The following is a 23,861-nucleotide window of genomic DNA, read 5'->3' as shown; positions in this document are numbered from 1 at the left end:
CACAGGTCTGCATCCCCTCAGCTGCTCCCCTCCAAGTCTATTTTATACTGGGCAACCTCTACCCCAGCAGCCTGCTGGCCCTTCTACTCAGCATGGCCCTCCATTGCGGTGCCCGTCAGATGAAGGCCAGGTACGCAGAGTCTGCACTCCGCAGCTGTTATGTGTCGGGAGCTACGCTCCTCCAAGAGATGCGGCCACCTACAATTCACTGCCTATGCCCTGCAGTCCAACCAGGGTTGATTCCACCACCCTGCACCATCACTCGATGTCTAGCTCTGCAGCCTCACCTTGTGCTTGCCCTCCTCCCCGCCAAGGGGGTCGTCTAGGTCGTTAAGTCGCTGCACAGCATGCAGTCTCCAGTAACCTCATACATAGCAGTCAACAGCCGTAGCCTGGGGCCTAAGCGCCCTCCGCTGCAGGTTCCTCCAGGGTCAGACGCATCGCACAGCTAACACCGGTCGGGAGCTACGCTACTTCGAGGGTGACTGCATAAACCGCAAGGGGTTACCGCACGTCGGGAGTGTACCACCGCAGCTCAGCGGGCCAGCCAAGTCACAGTCCTCCAGTTAACTTCTACTGCAGCACCCAGCTCCACCGCATCTCAGCGCCGGGCCCTCGTCTCTCACACTGTCTGTTGCACGCGGCCGCTAGGGCAACGAGGCTGCAGTCTCCAATCAACCTCACAGGGCCACCGCCGCTTCAGGGGTGCGCACAAAATGTAGCCCCAGTCCTTCATGGGTATGGTGCGCAGACCAGTTCACATCTTAGGCCATGATAGTGCAGGATTTTAGGGGCATTCGTCCCTCAATTTAACAGTGCCCTGAGAGTCACAGCCATCTTGGTTGTGCTCTCTAGCACCACCCTCCTTTCATCTGAATTTACTTTCGTATAACCCGTACATCTGTCCATTTTGCACCGATAACATTGTACATGCCCATTCTTTGTCCCCCAACTAATGTGCAGAATGAGACTGGTCTTTTTGCCATAAAAAGGCCGCAGATTTATTTTCACATCATAAAAAACACTGTACACATTAGTGAAAATAGTTCTGAAGATGCGGTGACTGCTCCATGTCCAACAACCTGCTTCCCCCTTTATTTCCACAAAGACCTCCGTAGGCACAACTCTCCCAACCCTTCGTGTCTGTGTCTCACCTGCCCTTGCAGGTGTTCTTGGGTGGGGTGAGCGCCTTTTCTTTGGGGGAAGCTGAGCCTTTATTGTTACCACCAGACGCCCCTGCCTCTTAGGCTCCCAAGAGGCGCTGGTCCGAAAAGAGCGAAGACCCTTCCGGCTTTCTCCTGGCTCATTCGAGTCTGTCTCTTGTGCTTGGTCGCCCAAACACTGCCACGCCACAGGTGGGTTACCGTCCACCGTGGCTCCCCCATTTCCTCATTTTACCTTTCCAAGAGTTTTGTGCTGACTTCCAACCAAGGAGCTCCAACACCTTTTCTGACAAATGTCTGCCTTCCCCTAGTCCATACTCCGGGGATTTTGCGTTAATCAGCCCATTCCCGCTCTGTTATACACCTCTCCAGAAGCTTAGTGCACTTTGGGCCCCATTTTTGTAAACTTTTCCATGCTCCCTGTTGACCAGTGCACTCATTCTTTTGTAACTTCAACCAGGGGCTTCACTTTGACCCTGTTGTGCCTGTTCTGGGGAACCTTTAGCCCCTACCACTTTTCAGCCCATGCAAGCTCTGTGAAACACCTCACCAACCGCTTAGTGCACTTTGTGCCCAATTTCTGTAAAATTTCCCATGCCCCCTGCTTGACCCATGCACCTGTACTTTTGTATATTCAACCAGGTGCTTCAGTTTTGACCACGTTGTGCCCCAAACACCTTTCCTTGCCTGAACTCAAACCACCAGCTCCTAGTTTAGCCCCTCTTTGAAGTCACTTTTCCCGACATACTCCACCCATAGAAATTCTTCTACCCATTTATTAGACTAATGCTACCCCCACCAACTTAACCTTGCTCTGCCTGCCCTTGCAGGAGTTACCAACTGGGGGAGCGCCGTTCTTGACGGGTGAAGCTCGTTTTTTAGTCCCTTGTTCGAATTTTACCTCTGCATTCTTTCCCCCTTATCTCCACCCGAGTCCATTTTTTCTTGACATGTATGCACCACCTTCTGAATTTTAAAAGAGAGGCTCCCCCTTTCCAGTTTACTTATCATGTACGGCCCCTCTCCCCACCTTAATCTATTGCGAGGTAATTGAATACCCTAGGTATATGCTGTGCTGGGTTACTTATAACCTGCTTAATAACCAGAAGTCTCTCCGAGCCATCCCGGCGCTTGACCCGGAGCTGCTTTGTGCCCTCTTGCACTCCAGCGAGATAATTCAGCATTTCTACAGGGCTAGGCACACTCATGCCTCTGGGCGCTGCTCATTAATCCTGAAAGGCTGTGTTTGGCCCTGCCAGGATGTGAACCTGTGTCAGCAGGTTCTGTACAGATGTCAAAAGCGAGCGCACACTCCTTTTAAGCAGTTCTACATGGTAACCAGCATCCTGCGAAAGCACGTGACCCAGTACTGCAATTGTAATGCAGAAAGATTTTTCCCCCCGGGCATCACCAGCCCTGCCCACATTCACCAGCCAATCCTTAGCAACTTGTACCATAATGTTGGGGAACCCCCTCAGCCAGAACCATCCTGCACCCATGTAACTGCCGGTTGCTACCGTACCTTAACCATATACAGCGTATGTGCCCCTACTATTGACTCAGGGCACTGACCCGCTGCCCAATTACTTCTCCTACCTCCGAAACCTTCCTCTTCGCCCAAGGATGTCCATGTGACCAGCATTATCCTCTTTCCACCCCTTGCCATCCGACCTGTACTGCCACACAACCCATGCGAATGTGCCTACCACTGTGACTATCTCTACTTCCCAATAGCCGTTCCTGCCAGCATTTACGCATACAAACCGTGAAGACCTTCCATAATTCAACCCCAGTGCGTTAGGTGCAGTCCTTTCCTCAAAAAGCTCGGTCCTCGTCAAACAGGTAGAGTCCTTCCATTCTATCCTTCTAGCTTCCGCACCACTTATGTAATAGACCCCCGGTGGTTGGGGGCCGGCGGGTAATGACCAAGACCCAGTGGATGCTATGCAAGCCCCGTTAATTGCTTGTTTCCCTTTGACCCCTTTCGCTACCCATTCCTTACCTTGGCCGCGCAGACGAATTTGCGCTGCCCCTGCATGTATTAATCCCCATTCTGGGGCGTCCTCCGCTGCCCCAATCCCGGGCAGCCATACTTTCCCAGCCCTCTACCAACTCTTGCCCCTATCCCCAACACATTTCATATGACGCCCAACAAACAGCAGAGTAATAAACCGCATACCTCAACCTCGTTTACCAAAATGATTTACCAAGCACTGTTACCCGCTCCCTGTTTTCAGTGGTATCCCCTTGATAAAGAGACCCTACGGGTGTACCGCAGCTGACCAATAATATTCCCCAGGCACTTGTTATTCCCCGATAAACCCATACCATCGCCGACTGTAACCAAGACCCAACTATAACCCTGTGGGTGCTACAAGCCCCCAAAGGCGTTTTTGTTTCCTTTAGAATTTTGAGAGAGTCATGCAATTATATAGAGCGTCATTCCACACTGTCCCCTCTTCAAAGCATACTGACAATTTAGCAGAAGTAACATAATTATGTGATTGATCCTTTAAAGCCGCAACACTTAAAATAGATGTAAAGGCTTGACATCTAGGGATTTTGTAGGTGTTCTCTGATTAGTCTGCCATGAAATGCAGCTTGGTCCCTAAACCGGTAAAATAAACGTCTGTTTACCTCCATGCCCAAATCTGCCCAGACAATGGCCCCTCTGCCCATCATTTCAGCTTTTACTGCACATTTCGGATGGCCTTACCTCACCTGGGCTCCAACTACCTAGCACCTGTTTTTCAAGTGCCCCCGGAGACATGAAGTCCCAGATCCTTGTGGAAACATCAATCAAACCCAAACGACACCCCAAATGATTCTGTGAAAATGCGTCCATATGTGCCGCTCATCCCCATGAACATAACCAAGGCCTTAGCTGGCTGTGAGGCCCAAAACAAAACACAAACGGCAATCCCCAAGCACGGTTCTAGCCGAAATCGCATGCCACTGCTTGGCGGCTTCAGCCCACCCGCCAAAGCCATTCCTGCCGTCCACCGAAAACAAATGCAACATAACATGATTCTCAAACCATTGAGCTCTATTAGGCCATTCCTGGAAGCAATGCATTTGCACTCATATCAGTTAAACTCCCTGAGAAAAGGACTGTTAATGTGCTCGCCTCATAACTTCCCTCGCCATTGGCCACACAGCAACAGCACAACTGTCCAAGCCAAGCAATTGCATCACGGGACACCCATATGGCACCTACCCGTGGCAGCAATGGCAGCCCCCTAGCAAGGTTCTTGCAGGATTCGCATGCCACCGCTTTGCGGCTTCAGCTTCCCCCCCCCCCCTCCCACCTGCCAAATGCCATTCCTGCCGTCCAGCGAAAACAAATGCAACATAACATGATCCACAAACCATTGTACCCTATTAGGCCATTCCCGGAAGCAATGCATTTGCGCTCATATATCGGTTAAACTTCCAGAGAAAAGGACTGTTAATGTGCCCGCCTCATAACTTCCCTCGCCATTGGCCACACAGCACAACTGTCCAAGCCAAGCGATTGCATCGCAGGACACCCATATGGCACCTACTCGTGGCACGGCAGCGCAGTCTGTCCCTGGAGCGCTGACTACCCGTCATGAAGACACATGCGAGCATTCCATGGCATCCCCCCAACCGGCACTGTCACTCAGCCATAACTGCTGTGGCAATATCAATAAACACCCCTCTACCTTGCACAGTCCCCTAAGCAACACTTAGCCGTTAAAACATTCATGATGCCTTAATGAGAGCTCAATGCGGGTGTCGGGGGGGTCTAGGGCAGAAACCTCGCAATTTGCTGTGTCATTGTTCTAAATGCAGGCCTACCCCCACTAGCCTGCCGGTCCGACCATCCTCAAAAACTACATGCTCCTGCCTCCCCTGCGCACTTCCATGTAGCACCTTCCTGTCTAACAAAAACTTTCCTTAGATTGGCTACTTCCAGCTGATTATCAAGGGCCATACGGCCCGGTTAAATGCTCCTCAATAAGTGATCACTCTGTCCTAGGTCAAAAAAACCACCTCGCTCTGTACCGACCCATGCACCCTTGGCGCCTCTGCTCCGGCAAAGTATCTACCCCTCTACCTCCTTCGTGCTGTTCACCCCAGCGAACTCAGTAGTGCCACCAGCTATACCATGCATTATAAAATGGTCCTACAGCTATGGTGTTCATACTGGCGCCCCTTGATGCGGACCAGGCCTCTCACCCATGGCCGCCCCTACCGCCTGCCTGGTCTAGCCGGTTCCTCAATTGCACCAACACTCTCGGCGGCTCCTTTCCCCTGCTTCTCCCCCGAATGCCAGTTCCCTGCCAATCTATCCCCCTGGCGAGTCTGTATCTGTCCCCCGGAGTCTCTCTAGACTCGGGGAGGAAGGGGGGGCAGAGGGGTAATCGTCAACAAGCATCATTCCTGGCTGCACTCAGTCTCTCGTCCTACTGCGGATGATGAAATTATTAGGATTGGGTTAACATCAAAGCTGTGCTTTTGTCCTGGAACACCCCAGTTGCCACGGGCCTTTATTGGGCGGAGGCTTAAATACCCTCCAGCGTGAGCCGCTCCTCGTAAGCTGCCCCTGGGAACGCCCGGCCTCCATCCTTTATCCCCACTGTACCTTGATTTCTTTCTACGCTGGCCTTGGAAGCACGCCCCGCTGCTTCCAAGGCATATGTATAGGCTATAGAACCTCTTTAAAGAAGAAACCATCTCTGATTGCCTCCACCCCATGATGGCAGATAATCCCCTTGAATTGTCCTCAGTTCCATTTTCAAAACCCAGCCACCCAGAGAAGGAACAAAACAGCAGGATTCAGGAGAATGCAGGTCAATGGCATACTGTGGTAAAGGGGTGCCTGTAAAAAACAACTACTACTCCAGGACGAGGGTCCCTTGAAGAGGATGTCAAAGAATTTATCAGGACCCTGACACAAGTAACTAACAGCGCCAAACACTCAGGATTCAGCTCAGAAAGGGTGGAGACAGATCCAGGACTACGTACTTTGTACCCTGGAACCAGCAATGACCCATAGGTTAAAAATAAACACAGTTTGTGTACCTAGGACAACCCACCATCTAGAAAAAATGGGTAGAATCTCAACTAGTTATACACATTGCATCCCTGAAGTCAAAAGTAAATTGCATCTGGCATCCAGCCTAATCCACAACACACGTGCAGGGTGAACAAATCACTGTGGGAACAAAAAGGGGTGCTTAAAAAGCTTTCCTGACATAGGAGCCATATGAGCTACCAATTGGAAAGCACATCAAAAAGGGATCTAGTGGCAGGATAACCCCTTCTTAAGTGAAGTGGGGAAATCAGTCAAAAGTATCCCGTGACCGCCAATCAAAGGTTCACAATTAGCAGAGCGCAACAGGTCAACATTTTTATAAGTGCATTTATGATCAAAGCATCCTCGGAGGAGTTTGTTGCATCCTTAAAAAATTATTCACTCGCATCCTAAGTTTCTCAGTTATTAGGTTTCCCAAAAAGCACAAAGTATGCTGGTACAAAGAATTATGCAAGTGACTCACAAGAGACTGAACATTTCTTTTATGACAAACAAGAACTTCTATTAATGTCAAATGTTTAAGTATTATATAGATTATGGCTTGAGGAGCACATCAAATCTGGTTATGTGCTCAAACTCTAATCAGAAAGTATTTCACCTTTAGTGAAATGCAATGTTCCCAAAAAGCAAATTACAATAAATGGCAAATTAATAAAACACACTAACGTGGTTGACAAAAAATGTTGTAATATAAGATCATGCCACATATATATTCAGTCCTTGTAATTAGTACTTTTTTTCCAATGCTCACTTGTGGGAGGCTGGGGTTGCGGGGGGACACAATAGCACAATCCAAACCGGCACCTTATGAACTTGGATGGAATAAGAAAAACATGTACCACTTCTGTACTAATGCCAATTGATTTCATTTCTAGAGCAAGACCATGACAAACATTTGGGGAAAGAATACATTTGGTTTATCCAGGTGATAATGCAGTTTGACCACTTACAAGACTGCACTTTCTTAAATATCCTTTTCATCCTTAAAGGAAAGAGGATACATGGCCAGCTACTAACTTGGAATGACAAGCAAGCCTTGGGCAGCCACTGTTTGTTTAAGGCTTGCCAACACTCTTCCGCATACGACATCTGGAGCAGGAGGATGTTATCAGGTCGCTCTTTCTGTTGAAATCCTCAGAAATCCCTTGTCGAACCATGAAGATTGGGATTTACTTTGGCTGAAGGGATTTTGCAGCTTGTATGACAGGAACGGTACATATTTTGTAGTACGGGCTCGGGCCTTAACCTTACTTAATTACTCATCTGATGGAGCAGGATAAGAGCTTCAGTTCTACAAAAAGAAGGGTTAGTACCTTCTCTTACTAATCATGGAGTCAAGCTGCACTCAACACATTAACCGCCCAACATATATGTTGCCGCAGTGTCAATGTGACTGCGGCAGACCAACATAACCCAATAAAACCGCTTTGGCTCCACTAATTCTCCATATTCACCATTACAAATGATGGCCACTTATTCAAATAGACTTTCTTGCCCACCTTGTTCAGAAACGTTTTTGTTCCTTGCCTAAAGATATCAAGTTATCAGGTTCTTCCCACAAACCAACAATGATATTACTATGGAAGATTAGGGAACATCAAGAGTGTCTGGGGATGCAAAGCCTGTTCTGTATACAACAGTATTGGGGATCCAGTATCTTACTAGCCAGTATGCCCGAATTAGGTCTGACAGTTTGCCCACTACTTCAATTCCTTCTGCCTTCACCAGTATGAAAGTTCTTTCAAACCTTAAAGTAGAAATCGATACGAACACACCCTGTCTTACTGAAGACTGATCTGGGACCTCACTGTATATTTAGAGTGAAATTCTCCCACTAACTAATGTAGCTCATGCTCCTGTTCCCAACTGCAGACCATGTCCACATGATAAACCAGATTAGGAGATTATGCTGGTCCTGGAGCAGGCTGTGCAATATGCTAAAAATATAATCATCCATTGCCCCCCTCCCCCATGGCTCCCAATGATAGGAGGGGGCAGACTGTCTGAATGTAAGGAGGTTCCTTGATTGTAGAATTGGAACAACAGATGGAGTCAAACAGGCCAGTGCACCTTAACACGACAGGAGAGGCCATGTTGGCATACATAATAGAAAAGATGGCAGTAGCTTGTACAAAAGAAAATCAAATAACCTGTGCTTGATCTATAATACAACCAAGTCACTGATAGGGTTGAAGGTATGTAGCCTTCCAAAAGGACTCTCCTCGCTTGAAGGCTAAGGTTGTCATGCCAGAGGATGAACAAATCAGATGGAGGTCCGAGGCAGTGCCTGGATGAACACCAGTGGCTACTAGCTAATAGAAGTAATTTGGTGCACCAATCTTTGTTGTGAAACCAAAAGCAGCGATAATGGTGTGCTTGATCAGTTGCGTCCATTTCAACCCTGGTTCAGTTGTGTGCGATTGGGAGGGGAGTCGACAATTTCGATAACCAGGCAAACCTACTGGCCTTAGCAGAGAGACTGCATGACGCCAGTGGGTTGGATACATCCCCGGATGTGGGGTTGCAGCAATCTCGGCCATATGCCCATGCCATTTAAAATTTCCCGTCCCTTGTGGACAGAGTGGTTGACACCCCAGGGCTCAATACTTCTACCATACCTGTTCAGGGCTACGAGCTAACAGATATTTTGGATGAGGGCACCACCATGGAAAGAAATATGCCACTTAATCTGGCCATAGCCGATCCAGTCACCACCTTGTGGCAACGCCCATACTCTATTCCCCCGGTCAATTCCAACTTAACCAACAAGTAAAGGCCGGCTAGAGGGCATCCGTCTTTCATATCCTCTCACCCTAATCTCGAGGGATTGGTTGTTCAGGCGGCCACCGTATCCACCAGGGCAACTTCATCCTCCTCCAACTTACCTCCTGACAGGGAGAGCAAGAAGGTGGACGCTACTGCAAAAAGGTCTGCTCTGGGAAAATGGCTCTGAAGGCTACGAATATGTCATGTGGCTTCGCTAAATATTCCTTTGGCCTATGGAAGGCGGTAGAGTATGCAGCCCAATACGTGCCTGAAGGGGTATTTCGGGACGGGTTCATGCAACTGGTGGATGATGAAAAGGAGGTGGCCAGGCAGTCCTTACAGATGGGCCTGGACGTTGCGGACTGCGTTGGTTGGTCGATGGGGTCGCCATGGTTCTTAGGAGGCAGGCCTACCTGTGCTCCTCAGGTTTTTCCCCTAATGTCCAAAGTTGGATGCGGGACATGCCCTTTGATGGGAAATACCTCTTCGGCCCGAAGGCCGATAACTCCTTGAAGACATTCAAGGAGTCCAAGCTTGCCGCAAGGTCGCTGAGCCTTCAGCTTCACTTCTAGGGCAGATGCTACAGGTGCTACATCCCATATGGCAGAAAGGCACAGCTCCCACAGGCCAGGCAGGGGCAGATGTGTTTGTCACGCTCGGGAAGATGCAGGGGCCCTCTAGAGGCCAGCAGGCAGCAGCAGTGGTGTGGACGGCTCCGCCCTCAAAGCCGCTTTAATTTTCACCTCCCACAACATTGGTTTTTGTCTGCCCTGCTTAAGAAGATCTCAGCGGCAAGCCCCCACCACCTCCTTGCCAACTGGAACAAGAGCTCCAGGAAGAACTGCAAGCCCTGTTGTTGAAGGGTGCCGTGGAAGAGGTACCGCCTGAGCAGAGAGGGTCGGGCTGGTATTCCCGGTATTTCCTGGTACCCAAGAAGGGAGGAAGTTTCTGTCCCATCCTGGACCTCAGGGCCTTGTTCTGGAGGAAGGACAAATTCAGGATGATCACGTTGAAAGAGATTCTCCACGCTCTCGAATTGCAGACTGGCTGGTGTGCATAGACCTTCAGGATGCTTATTTACATATGCCCATACATCGGAAGCACAGGAAGTGATTCCCTTTGGGTTGACCTCTGCTCCAAGAGTCTTCACCAAGTTCATGGCGGTAGTCACTGCTCACCTCAGGAAATCCAGTGTCCACATATTCCCGTACTTGGAGGACCGGCTGATCCGGGGAAGGTTGGTGGAGCAGGTCTTGTCCCATCTCGGGGACACCAACTCACTACTTCACAGACTGGGCTTCTCCCTGAACTTGCCGAAGTTCCACATGACACCAGCTCAGAGTCACCAGTTAATCAGAGCAGTCCTAGACACCGGGGCAGGGAAGGTCTTTCCATCCCAGGAGAGAGGGGCCAGCATTGTGCAGATGGTAGATCTATTCCAGATCCGTGCAACCTTACCAACGGTTTCCTTCCTCTGCCTCTTGGGTCCATAGGCCTAAGGAATATTTTGCGAAGCTGCATGACACAATCGTAGCCTTTAGAGCTATGCTCCCGGAGGATAAGACTTTTTTTGCAATAGCGTCCACCTTCTTGCCCTTCCTGTCAGGAGGTAAATTTGAGGTAGATGAAGCTGCCCTGGTGGATACATGTAGCCGCCTGAACAACCAATCCGTCCGGATTAGGGTGAGATGATAGGTAAGACTGATCCCCTCTAGCCGGCCTGTACTTGCTGGTGAAGTTGGAATTGACCGGGGGAATAGAGCATGGATGTTGCCACAAGGGGGCGACTGGATCGGCTATGGCCAGGTTAAGTGGCATGCTTCTCTCTGTGGTGGGATCCTCGTCCAATGACTTATCGCGTAGCCAATGGAGGCCTAGGGTGTCAACCACTATCCACAAGGGACCTGAATTTGGCATGGGTATGGGCATATGGCTAAGATTGCTGCAATTCTACATCCAGGGATGTATCCAGCCCACTGGTGTCATGTAGTCCCTCTGCTAAGGCCAGTAGGTCTGCCTGGTCATCGAAATAGTCGACTCCACCATTCCCCGAATATATGGGGTCGACATCACCCTGATCGTCCCGGGCATCGGTGCTGAAGATCTGTGCCATCGACCTGAAAGAAATCAGATTGAGAAAGTGAGATGAAGGATCGATCGCCGATGGTCAGCATCAAGGGCTTGTCCTTCAACGTCAAACGAATAGATGCTGGTGTCGGCAGAACATTGGGCGCCGATGGCACGTCGAGCACAATTGGGCCCTGAAGATCGCTGGATGGTCCCGGCATTGAAGGCCTGGCCACCTTGCTCAGCGTCGAGCCTGAAGGCTCCTTCAATGCTGATGGCGTCAGTAATGGTGCCGTCTTGGGGCCGGAAGCTCCAGGCTCCGCTGAAGCTACCGGGCCTGCTGTTTAGGGATTATACCTGCAACCACAGCTGCCTTTTGGAAAATAGGCAGCATTTGCAACTTAAGGTCCTCCCTTTTCTATGTAGACATCGGCACCGCCGACGACTTAGCCCATTCTGAAGAGGACTCCAAGTTGCGTCAGGATCGGCTCTTCTTTTTGTGGGAGGACGACAGACGAGTGGCTCAGCGAGTTAGACCTTTTCTTCACCTTGCGCCAATGCCTGCTCTTCCTCCAGCTCGGCCTCTGAGAAGCAAACATTCGACCGTTCCGGTGGCTTTGACGCCTGTCGGCCCAATGCAATCTTGGCAGCCTGCTCCCTAAGAGATTTCAGGTTCATTTTGCCACAGGATGCTCACCCCTCAGTGTCGTGACCCATGCCGAGGCACCACACACAGGTGGGTCGGTCACTGACATCTTGGAGTCGCAGTCGGTGCAGAGCATGAAGCCTGAAAATCCTAGGCGTGGACATGACACCTTGCAAAGGCAAAATTTGGAGAAACTTTGAATGAATTTCGAAGAGTCAAAAAGAAATTTGAAAGCGTTCCTCAGAGCAGCGTGCTGAGCGATCTAAAAAAAGGAAATGAGGTAGCGGGTGTAGTGATGTAGTTTATATACAATGTCGTGTCCGGAGCCGACGATCGAGCAAAGAATCAATATGGATCGACTGCTGAGTCGAGGTCCACTATGCCCCATGTCAAAGTTTTTTACGAGCAGCTGAAGCTGGATGAGGATATCTGATAAGCAATCTGCGGGAGAAAGGCAATCCATTGAAGTACTGGAGACAATCACTTTATGTCAATCTAGCTTTTTTCGGTTGGGCAGAGCTCAAATCAAGCATGAGGTATTTTCGTTATGCACTCAGGATGTTAACACACACTGTTTTTTTCCCCCCGATTATTTGGTTATATAGACTGTACTTTGCCAGAGAGCAACAGAGATGTACAAGTGTGGGGCCAACTAGAAAGTAGTGCTGTGGGGAGCAGCTGTTGAGCTGTGTTTTATAAAAGCAACAATGGTAGGAGATCAGTTTAACTCATTAAGAGAGCATATCATTACTCTATATAGTAGTTTAGGCATCGAATATAGAATAGTTAAAAGGAATATACAGATCAGTAGCATCCACGTGTGCCCACTGCGACTCTGCAGAAATATGTAACAGGCATATTGTTCTAGTTCAAGTTAGATTTGCAACTGCCATGTACTTGCTCCTCATTCCTCGAAGAGAAGTCCTGCTTACTCAGTGATGGCGGACACCAAGGAACTGCTTACAACACCTGCTCAACAAATCCCTATTTCCATCCCTGCGATAGTAATGTGTTTTCAAAAATAAGCTCTGCCACTCCTAATGCCAAAGTATCCCTTCAAAAAATGTCATTTACAAACCAATGTACCAACCTTTGCTTTTTTCATATGACTCATGACCTTGCCTAAATCTTCAACATCGACAACAGAGCCATCTCCATTCTCTTCATCTACACCGGATTCCTCTTCACTGGTTGTTTCAAAGTGTTCCTCCTACAGGAAAAATTTGAAATGTAATTAACCAACTTATAACTAACATACCCACTTATCTGGGACCTACAGCTTCATCAAGCTCCAAAGAGAAGGAAGCTTCCAGCACCTGACCTGGAGAGATAGCTATAGATAGCTGCCGCTCATTCATTAGAAAATTGACAAGGGGGGGGGGGTCCTGGGAGTCTCTCTGCCAGACATTAGTCCTGGTTACAAGAGACTTACCCAGAGTCTTTAGCTCACTATCTTTCACAGAGAAGAAATATCCCAAACATATCAGTCTTTGTCCTGCCCTGGGGCAGTCTAGCACCGAAATGCTAGGCATTTCTCCTCTGAACAAGAGTACCAACAGCATCCCCAGACACGTGTTTCGGTCTGGTTGGACCTCATCAGTAAGGAGGAGCTGTGCCTCTCTAGGAATAGTGAGCAATGGGTCCAAGTCTGGATTCCCCTAGTAACTTAGGGTGAGACCCAAAGTTACTTAAATAAGCAAATTGACAACGGGGGTCAGGACAAAGACTGATATGTTTGTGATATTTCTTCTCTGTGAAAGATAGTGAGCTAAAGACTCTGGGTAAGTCTCTCACAACCAGGACTAATGTCTGGCAGAGAGACTCCCAGGACCCCCCTTGTCAATTTGCTCATTCATTAGAGACAACATTCTGGAATGTGATGCAAGATGGCAGCTACCCTCTTTAAAGATTATCTCCAAATGGGCAGGTCTACAAAGTCTCCCAGCAACTGACCATACTCGGACCAATCATGCCACCACTCTAGCCAATCATAATATAACCATTCAAGCCAATCACTATATGAGAAAGCACAGTATAGCAGGGGCGCTTTGGGTCTTATGAGAGAGTTTGGATATTGAATTGCACAATTGTGGTGGCTGATAGTGAAGGCAGAAAGAGCAGAGGATAGAGAAAGAATGTTAGACAGCAACAGAGAAGTAACACGAGAGTAAGTACATGGTGGAGAGTAAGGAGAGGGTGTGAATGCACACCAGAAGAGGTAAGTGGTTGGAGGCATAGCTAAAGGAGGAAAGGACGTGGAACAGAGGAGATTGACAGTTGCAGAGAGGAGAAAGTGTATTAAGCAGGGTGGAGGGGACATTGATGGAAAGGAAACAAGTGTATAAGAAGACTGGGGGTCATCGAGTGAGAGGAAGACTGTGCAGGAGGAGGTTGGAGGTGATGGCAGAGGAAAAGGAGGTTGTTATTGAGTATAGTATGAAGAAGATTGAAGGAGAGTTGGAGTGTATCTAGGGGCTGCTTGTGGAAGACATAGAAGAGACAGAGCAGTGCCAAGGAAGAGGTTGGAAGAAGAGGAGATTAAGAGGGAGCAGTTTGGACGTGAAGATAACAGAATAGACAGTGAATCACGTTCTGAGCCAAGGAAGCGTGACATGGCGTTGGGTGGAGGTATGAGCATGTGGCATAGTGTCAAGGAAGTGGAATTGAGGAGTTGGAAGAGCATGTCCATATAGGAAAGAGACGGTCACAACTCATTGCAGTGTTCAGTGCTTGAGCCAGGACCATAAGACCTGGAGATAATGAGAAGAAGCAGACCACGACTACAGAGCAGGTCTAGTGCCCAGGCTCTGCATTTAAAAAGCTTGCTACACGGCCCGGTCATGCTATTGACAACCTACTTTACAAGCACATTTAGGCCCAGGACCCATATGAGAGGGGTCTTGCAAGAGAAGAGAAGTGAGCCAAGAAGAAAAAGTGGAAAATGTAAAATATAGAAGTGGGAATATTCAATTAAGGGATCTCTGAAATTCGGAGCATAATCCACAGAGACCTTTGCTTGAGCCCCAGAGACACTGCACCTAGAAACTTTGAAACTAAGAGATCATTATATACAATGTTAGGGAGGGCACTTGAAACCCTCCCCCCATTCCACCATCATGAACAAGCTACATAGTGTGTTGTGTCATATGTAGCTTTTGGTACAACTACTTACCAAAGTAGCACAACCAAAGCAATGAATGCAAAAGAAGCAGACTATTTAGCTAAATATTTATTTGGTCACAAGAAATGTTTTAAGCAATAATAACAGAACATACACTAGATTCACATATGTTTCTTTGCATACCTCTGAATTGTCATGCTCCGACTCTTCCTGTTTACTCTCCTCGGGATCTGATGCTCCTGTACAATGACTTTTTTTGGATTTGCACTCGCCTTTTTTACACTTCCCGCCACAGTCTTTGGAATCTCCTTTCAGGAGGGCCTGCAGCCTGCCAAGGAATTCTGTCTTCCAGAAGTGGAAATCTGCCTCAATGCTGCCATGCTTGCTCTTGACAACATTACAATCACCTTCTGAGCGAGTCATTATCCGACTGGCACTGAGCATCCACAGCCACTTGTCCACATTTTTGCCAACCTATAAATACAGAAAAAAAACAGTAAATACCCTGAAAGTACAACTAAAAGACAATAGCGAACACTTAAACGTTGGGTCATTGGTGACAAGTGCCTATGAAGTAAATATCTTGGAGTTTTAATACATACAATTTACCCTATTGCTATAATGCAACTACATCGAATGCCTTAATATTGATAAATCAATCAAAATGAGTATATAAAGTAGTAAATCTAAACCAAGAACGTGAAAAGAATAGAAAAATCGGTGATCATTTTGTCATTAACTGGTGAGACATTGTGTGTATGCGTGCGTGCTTGTGCATGCGTGCATCCGTCCGTCTGTCTGTTCCGTCCTACTCTCAGGCCACTGACGAATCACAGGAATTTGTCCCATTTTCCCAAGGGGGTGTGTCCCCCGTGAGACTAGTCAGGTGAGCCCGTTTTTGCAATACCCTGCCTAGGGTTCCAGGCAAGTGGAACCTCACTGGAAGAGAGTCCCCCTTTGGGGACAAGGACTCTCATTCCCAGGAGTAACTCCCTAGAGGACCTAGGAAAGGAAGACCTGTACACCTCTCGGAGGAGAGTAGGTAAAAATGTGTTATTGCTATCATGAAATAGACAATCCCCTTTATAACTCCCAGTCCACTGGGACTAAGATGACTTATGAAGGAAAAGAGAAAATACCATAGAAAGAGAAAAAGGAACTGACAAATCCTGAGGTATTGTCGCTGATTTAGATGGTAAAGCCCCTTCCCACGAGGCCAGAAAAGTGAATCTGCTACCACATATTTCTCCTAAGAGTAACACTCAACAGGTAGATCACATGGGGAGGGAGGACCCCATCGAGAGTAGTGACCCTTTAGGGAGAATGTAGTATACCTTTGACCCTCCCACCTTCCCTCAGAAACCTTCTCTTACACCCCAACCATGTGCCCCCAATGTACCTTTGCTACAAATCTCAGGTGCAGACCACTGGCAAGGAAAACCCCCATAAGGTATCCAATTGTAGCACTGAGACGAGAAAGAGGACAATAGCTATGAAGATTAATGCTGAGAGCCAAGACATGCAGTCTAGTTGTTCGAATCTACCGATTAGCCTGCTGTCATTCAAAACAGGAGAGGGAACGGAACAATGGTGTTGTCTACCTCTCGGCGCGGACCGGCAGCTCGGCAGGCTACACGAAGATCAGACCAGAGAAGCAGACAAGGTCGGGGAAATCAGTGCATCCGCAAGGATCCCACAAAGCTTCCCACAGAGGGGGAAGTATGCTCACCGGGAGCGAGGATTGACAGGGGGCAGGGAATTCTCCATCGGGCTGCTAAAGAGGCTCGCGGGACACCGGCAAAGCGTACGGGTAGCTGAAGAAGCCGCAGGAGACCCAAACACAACCGGAGAGCGGCCGTCAGCATCCTGCGGGTACTAGGGTAGCTGAGGCTGGGGTTGGGAAGACCCAGAGAACACGTGAAACACTAAATGAAATAAGGACTAACATATGTAAACATATGCCGACGCACAGCAGCACAGTAAAAGGGGTCTGGAACCCACACTGGGAAAACATATCCCAAAGTGAATTAAGAGGAAATACGAACTTTGGATTTACAGACCTTGGCAGGGGGTAAACCAAGGCTGTGGCATCAAGAAACATCAGATAAAGAGAAGAGTGAGTTTGACCAAACAAAGGGGGTCTGGGACCCACGTTGGGGTGGTGACCCCCAACCAGCGACAAAGATAAATACCAAGATTACGTGCACAGGTGACACTCGAGACCTTGGCAGGAGAGTAAATCAAGGCTCTAGGTGGAAGTGAAACCAGAGAGAGGGGCAGTGAGAACAAGATCGTTGAATACCCAACTTGACAGGAGAGTAGAGCTAGACCAAGAAAGGGGTATTGAGAAAACAGGGTATGGGACCGTCAACACAGTCTGTGTAAGAGAGCCAGGCTATTCTTCCTCGTTGCAGTACCCTCAGAGCCGGGTCTGCTCACCAAGGGCCTGGAATCCTCAGGACAGCTTGGAAAAGGTGTCCAGGCCATTCTTCCATGTTGCAGGTCCCGCGAAGCAGGTCTACCAAACATAGGTAAGAATATATCTTGATCAGTGAAGAGACAGAAATCACTTTGGATAAAGCTGGAAAGACTCTGGCAAAGGGAAGTAATGCCTTGGGTCTTGTGGAACTTTGTTATTCTACAACCTTTTTTGGAGGTTTTGTTTTGAACTGCAAACACGGGCTGCAGGTTAGCAGCCAAAAGTAATTTCCCTTGTCACCTTATATTAGGTTTAGCTTAAGAGGGATAGGTTAGGATTTGGACACAGGACAGCAAACTTTACTTTGGACATTCCGTCACAGACAGTTTCATTAGCTAGTTTTGTTAATGCAGGTAAACTCCTCTTAGGCGGTAGTGCTAGTTAGGATTTCCTCCAACTCCGCCCCATTTTTGTTGTCAATAAAAGTCTTTGCCAATCAACATGCCACCCTTGTGTCTGCCTCTCACTCCTAGACCCTCACAGAGCAAACTATTGCAATGGGGAAGCACCATGGCTACGTCAATCAGGAATGATGAGGAAACTGGGTAAATGAAGGAAGACCCTGTGAACTTCAAAAGGGCATAGATCTGGGCTGGGAAGCGAAGCCGCGGCAAGACACACAGCGTCCTGCAGACACGGGAGACCGAGAGAGACCAGACTGGTTAGCGATGGTAGCAAGGAAAGCAGCTGAAGCACTGCTGGACACGTGGCGTACCGAAGCGAAGAGCGAGAGAGAGAGAAAAAGAGAATGGTGGCATGGCCACGAGAGGGCGGTGGTGGGCCAGCAGTCCAAATAACGCGAAAAGATGATGAAGGAGCAAGAGACGCCAGATTAAGAAGAGGAGAAATCTCTCAGCCAACACAAACCCTGGTGACGTTAATTTGTAACAAGAACGGGAGATGATGGGGATAACGGGAGGGCCAAAGGAGTGAATGTCAATCAGTATAATTGGAACAATCATGCTCATGACAGGCACGAGAGAGAGTAAATGAGAAATATTCTGGGAATGTTCATACACGTCACAGTTATGAGAGAGAACATTTAATAAGAGTAAAAAAAAAATCATTTTTGTAATGGTCATACTCGTTACAGTCAAAAGAGAGGAAACCTAACAGAAGTGAATGAGAATCATTATTCAAATGCTCCTACTTGCCACTGTACACAAAAAGTGTTGTACAGTTAATACCAAGCAAGGTGAAAGACATTTATTGGAAGTGACTATTCATAACAAGTCAAACCAGGAAAGGTCAAGTGAAGAGAAAGAACTGGTTATTAACAGGAAACCTGAGAACAGGCTGGAAATTGTACAATGAACTTGGTTGCAATCAAAGGAATGTTCTCAATGGGATTTTAGTGGGCTTTAGATCACAAGGTGACGGTGGCTGCACAAAAAGCACCTAGGGCCCAGGTTAGAATTGTTAAATTGCAAATGTGAATATAACCCCACTGGTTTGAAAAAAAGGGTTAAAGACATGGGGAGGGTTCTTGATGTTGGAACTGAAATGTGCATATTAATATGTAATATGCAACATGTACATTGGCCCTAAACAAGCAAAATGAACAAGTTACTTTCTTACCTGGTAACGTTCTTTCGATGGGAGGGTCCGACGACGTATTCCATATCTATGACATGTAATCACCACAGCTGTGCTGCTTCGGAAACTTTTTCGGCGTCTGCGTCCTGCGTCGATGACGTCGATGCGCCGCCGTCGAGGACCTCCTCCGACGTCCGACGTCATCCGATGTGATAAGTAGGACGCACGACGCCAGTAGCCTCAGTTGTAGTTTTTTCCCCCAGAACGTGTGACATTAGTCAACTGCCAGTCCGACACAAAGCCTTGCGGAACGTAAGCTGCAATCGCAACAGAAATTCTGCAGCGGGGAAGGCAGGGTGGGAGCGATATGGAATACGTCGTCGGACCCTCCCATCGAAAGAACGTTACCAGGTAAGAAAGTAACTTGTTCTTCGAGGGGATTGGGTCCTCCGACGTATTCCATATCTATGACAGTCTCCCAAAGCAGTACCAAATCAAGGAGGAGGGAAAGAATTTAGAAACAAAATTTAGAATAGCCAATCAAATAGCAGAGCAAAGGACCGCCTTGCCAAAGGCCAGATCCTGCCCTCTGATGGAATCGAGGGAATAATGCCGTACAAATGTATGTACTGAAGCCCAGGTGGCAGCATCACAGATGTTGCGAATAGGAACACCCCTCTGCAGGGCAGTAGATGCAGCCACGCCCCTGGTAGAATGGGCCCGCAAGCCAGCCGGTGGGTCCTTACCCGCCAAGCGGTAACACTCCGAGATGGCCAAAATAATCCAGCGTGACAAAGTCTGTTTCGTCACAGCTTGCCCCAAGCGCTTACCAGCGTAACCAATAAAGAGTTGATCGTCCACTCTGACCCGGGACATGCGAGAAACATAAAAGCTCAAAGCTCTCCTAGGATCAAGCCTATGGAGCCTCTCCTCTTCCTTACCAGGATGCGGAGGAGGATAGAATGCCGGAAGAACAATCTTCTGGGCCAAATGAAATTCCGTCACTACCTTTGGAAGAAAAGAAGGACGAACTCGAAGGACAACCCTGTCCTTGTGAAATACAGTGAAGGGTGGCTTAACAGAAAGTGCCTGTAACTCACTCACTCTGCGAGCGGAAGTAACCGCAACTAAAAACACAGTTTTCAAAGTCAACAGCCTCAAAGGGCAAGAATGTAAAGGCTCAAACGGAGCACCCATAAGAAACCTAAGAACAAGGTTTAAATCCCAACCGGGCACCAGGAAAGGCGACGGAGGGAACACATTAGTGAGCCCTTTTAGAAACTGTGAAATCAAAGGGATTTTAAAGTAAGAACATTCTTCAGATGAGCGCTTAAAGATGGACAGCGCCGCCAGGTAACCTTTAATGGTACCCACTTGCAAGCACCTGTGGGCCAAAGAAAGCAAAAAGGACAGAACCATGGGGATGTCACATGCAAAAGGATCCACATTCTGAACTCTGCACCAGTCGCAGAACTTACGCCAACGGCAACGGTACAGAGACTTAGTTGCGGGCCTTCGGGCCGAAAGCAACACCTCCATCACGTCTTCAGGGAGGTCCCAATCCTTATACCTCAACCTTTCAGAAGCCAAGCGTGAAGGTTGAGGGATCCGACCTCTGGATGGAGAACCTGACCCCCCTCCCGTGAGAGCAGATCGTCTCGGTAGGGAAGACGACGTGGAGGGCAGATGGACAAGTCGAGAAGGTCCGGGTACCACGTCCTCCGAGCCCACGCCGGAGCAATGAGGATCATCCGGGAACCGAACTTCCGTAACCTCCGCAGCACTTGCGGGATGACGGGGACTGGAGGAAACGCGTACAGCAGCGGGAATGACCACTCCACCACAAACGCGTCTCCTAAGGCTCCTTTCGGAGGAAATTCCCGCGAGCAAAACCTCTCGCACTTCCGGTTGACACTGGAGGCGAAGAGATCCACTTGAGGGGTCCCCCAAAGGGCGAAGATCTCCAGGAGAATCTCCTGAGCCAACTCCCACTCGTGAGAGATCGCGCTCTGCCTGCTCAGAGCGTCCGCCGTCACGTTTTCGTCTCCGGCCAGATGAACTGCCGAGATCGAAACTTCCTGCCGGATGGCCCAGAACTCGAGCTGCATCGCCTCCCTGCACAGAGGAAGTGACCCTGCCCCCCCCTTTTTGTTGAGGTAGTGCATGGCCACAGTGTTGTCCGTCATGATCAGGACAGTCTTTCCTCGCACAGTCGGCAGAAAAGCCTTCAGGGCTAGCCTGACGGCCCTCAGCTCCAACAGATTGATATGGAGTCTGGACTCCGACGGAGACCAACGACCGCTGACTGTCAGCCCGTTGGCATGAGCTCCCCATCCCGTGAGGGATGCATCCGACACGATCGTCACCTCCGGCCAGGGTAGCCAAAATGGAGCCCCCTTCATCAAGTTGCCTTCGACGGCCCACCACAGAAGGTCCCGGGCGACCGAGGGCGGCACCTGAACCGGGTCCGACATCCTGCCGGAGGACTGCGACCATTGCGTCTTGAGTGCCCACTGCAAAGATCTCATCCGCAGGCGAGCCTCTGGCACCAGAAGAATGCAGGATGCCATGAGGCCGAGCAACCTCAAGAACTCGAACGCCGGGAGCGTCTGGGCATGCTGAAACTTGTGCACCATCTGCTGAATGTGAAGAGCCCTCACCTGGGGAGGAAAACACTGCCCCAGGGAAGTGTCGAGCACAGCTCCGATGTACTGGAGCCTCTGTGTTGGCGTCAAATGGGACTTCTTTAAATTGAGGGAGAAGCCCAGCCTGTGAAGGGAGTGGCAGGCGACGGACAGATGATCCAGGACTTGCTCGGGAGAGCTCCCCCTGATCAACCAATCGTCCAGGTAGGGGTAGACGTGAATCCCCCCTTGCCTGAGATGCGCTGCCACCACCACCATGAGCTTGGTGAAAACCCTCGGGGCGGAGGTCAAACCGAACGGCAGGACCCGAAACTGAAAGTGCGAGTCGCCAACCGCGAACCTCAGGTACTTCTTGTGCTTGGGATGGATCGGCACATGGAAGTAAGCATCCTTGAGGTCGAGTGACACCAACCAGTCCTGAAGCTGAAGGGCCTGGAGGACTTGAGAGAGAGTAACCATCTTGAACTTGTCCTTCCTGAGGAGTTTGTTCAAACCGCGCAAGTCCATGATGGGTCTCAATCCCCCGTCTTTCTTCGAAATCAAAAAATAAGGGGAATACCATCCCTTGTTCCTCTCCGCTACAGGCACCAGTTCTATGGCGCCTTTCTCCAGCAGGGCTTGAATTTCCTGCGCAAGGAGCGGATCCGGACACTTCAAAGAGAGGTTCCCCGGTGGATTGTCGCGAGGCCTGTGCCGAAAGGGAAGACAGTAGCCGTGGGTTATGATCTCCAGAACCCACACATCTGAAGTAATGGCACGCCACTCTACAAGATGCTGCGCCAGCCTTCCCCCAACCGGCGAACCATGGGACATGGCCTCATGACTGAGTAGGAGCGGCTGCGGCGTTACCTGAGGGCAAAGAGGCAACTGCCCGAGCGGCCTTGGCACCACGGGTACCCTGTCGTCCACCTCTGGTACCCCTGCGTTGGCCCCTTTGACTGCCAGCTCCTCTTGCTTTACCAAAGGACGAGTAATAGCGAAAGGAGCCACCCCTCCACTGCTGTCCCCTAGGACGAAAAGGCGGAGGTTGGCGAACTGCAGCGCCCAACGACTTCGCTGCAGCTTTTGAGGTCTGCAACCTCTCAAGGCTCTCGTCAGCCTTGCTGCCAAAAAGATGTTCACCATCAAAGGGCATGTTGAGGAGCCGGGACTGCACATCAGGAGCAAACCCCGACTTCCGCAACCACGCAAACCTGCGTATCACGGTGCTCGCCGCCATGGACCTACTGACGCATTCAGCTAAGTCCAAACCCGACTGAACGGACTCACACATGGCATCCTTACCATCCTGGACCATAGCAAGGAAACCATCCCGTTCGACCCCTTCGGGAATATGTTCAGCCGCTAACGCAACACAGTTCCACAGAGTGTGCGTGAAACGCGACAAGGCACAAATGGAGTTGGCCGCCTGAAGCGCCATACCACCAGAAGAAAACACCTTCTTCGCCCAGCCATCAAAACGTTTGTCGTCCCTATCAGGAGGGATGGTAGGGTACGACGCCTGCTTTGCCGGGGCCGTGGCCGCCTGCACCACCAAACTTTCCGGAGTGGGGTGCCTGGTCAAGTAGCAGGGGTCGCCACTGGCTGGACGGTATCTGCCCACTGCCGGGAGACTCTCCGGAGCAGTCCAAGCCGCCGCCACCCTACGCTGTAAAGCCATATGGAACGGCAGTACCGGGTCAGATGGGGGACCAACATCAAGGATGTCCGTCAGATCATCCTGCACAAACTCCCCTGGGGGAGCAGACCATCCCAGATACTCAGACACCCTAGCCATAAGGCGCCGGTATGAGGAATCGGCATGGGAGCCAGGCTCAGGCCGACCAAATTCCACCTCCGGAGAGGTGTCCAGTCCACTGGCATCATGCAGCGACTGCCTCAAATCGTCAAATTGACTATGGCCCGAGACAATGTCATCTGGCACCTGACTAGGAACCAGGCCATCCGAATCCTCATCCGCCTCCGAAATATAATCCAAGTGGTGGAAAGGCACCCGAGAGTGCCTGCTCTTAACCAGAGCCTTCCTAGGGGGAACACCCGAGACACGGGGCACCTCCGACACGAAAGGCGACGATGGCGTCGAGCGATTCGGCGCCGACGCCGAGAAAACCGGCAACGGCGCCGAGAGGATCGGCGTCGACGTCGAGGAAATCGGCGCCTCCAGTATCGGCGGCGTCGACACAGCCCTCGAAGCCGGAGCCCCGAGCGTGTCCCTCGACGACCTGACCGTCGACGGCTTCGACGACTTCCTCGGAGCCGGAGCCTCGAGAAAGCCTGTCGACGCCCTCGACGCCACAGACGTCGATGTCTTCCTCGAAGACATCACAGGTGCACACGGTCTCGATCGCGTCGAGGACCGGGACCTGGAACGGGTAC

The 23,861-nt window shown here is 49.8% G+C and overlaps 1 protein-coding gene across 1 annotated transcript in view; it reads right to left on the bottom strand.

The window, feature by feature from the left end:
- LOC138488122 (S-adenosyl-L-methionine-dependent tRNA 4-demethylwyosine synthase TYW1-like) overlaps positions 1–23,861 on the bottom strand; it is a 1,632,770-nt gene that overhangs the window by 1,259,380 nt on the left and 349,529 nt on the right. Inside the window, exons 6-7 of the mRNA XM_069614883.1 lie at positions 15,009–15,299; positions 12,795–12,914 (exon numbers count right to left, since the gene is read on the bottom strand). Of these exons, the coding sequence (XP_069470984.1) occupies positions 12,795–12,914; positions 15,009–15,299 (411 nt within the window). The remainder of the gene's footprint in view (positions 1–12,794; positions 12,915–15,008; positions 15,300–23,861) is intronic.

Source organism: Ambystoma mexicanum, chromosome 9 (genome assembly GCF_040938575.1).
Source record: "Ambystoma mexicanum isolate Mex_15411 chromosome 9, UKY_AmexF1_1, whole genome shotgun sequence".
NCBI lineage: Eukaryota > Metazoa > Chordata > Amphibia > Caudata > Ambystomatidae > Ambystoma > Ambystoma mexicanum.
The sequence above is the reverse complement of the archived record's forward strand: the minus strand, read 5'-3'. Positions and strand labels throughout refer to the sequence as shown.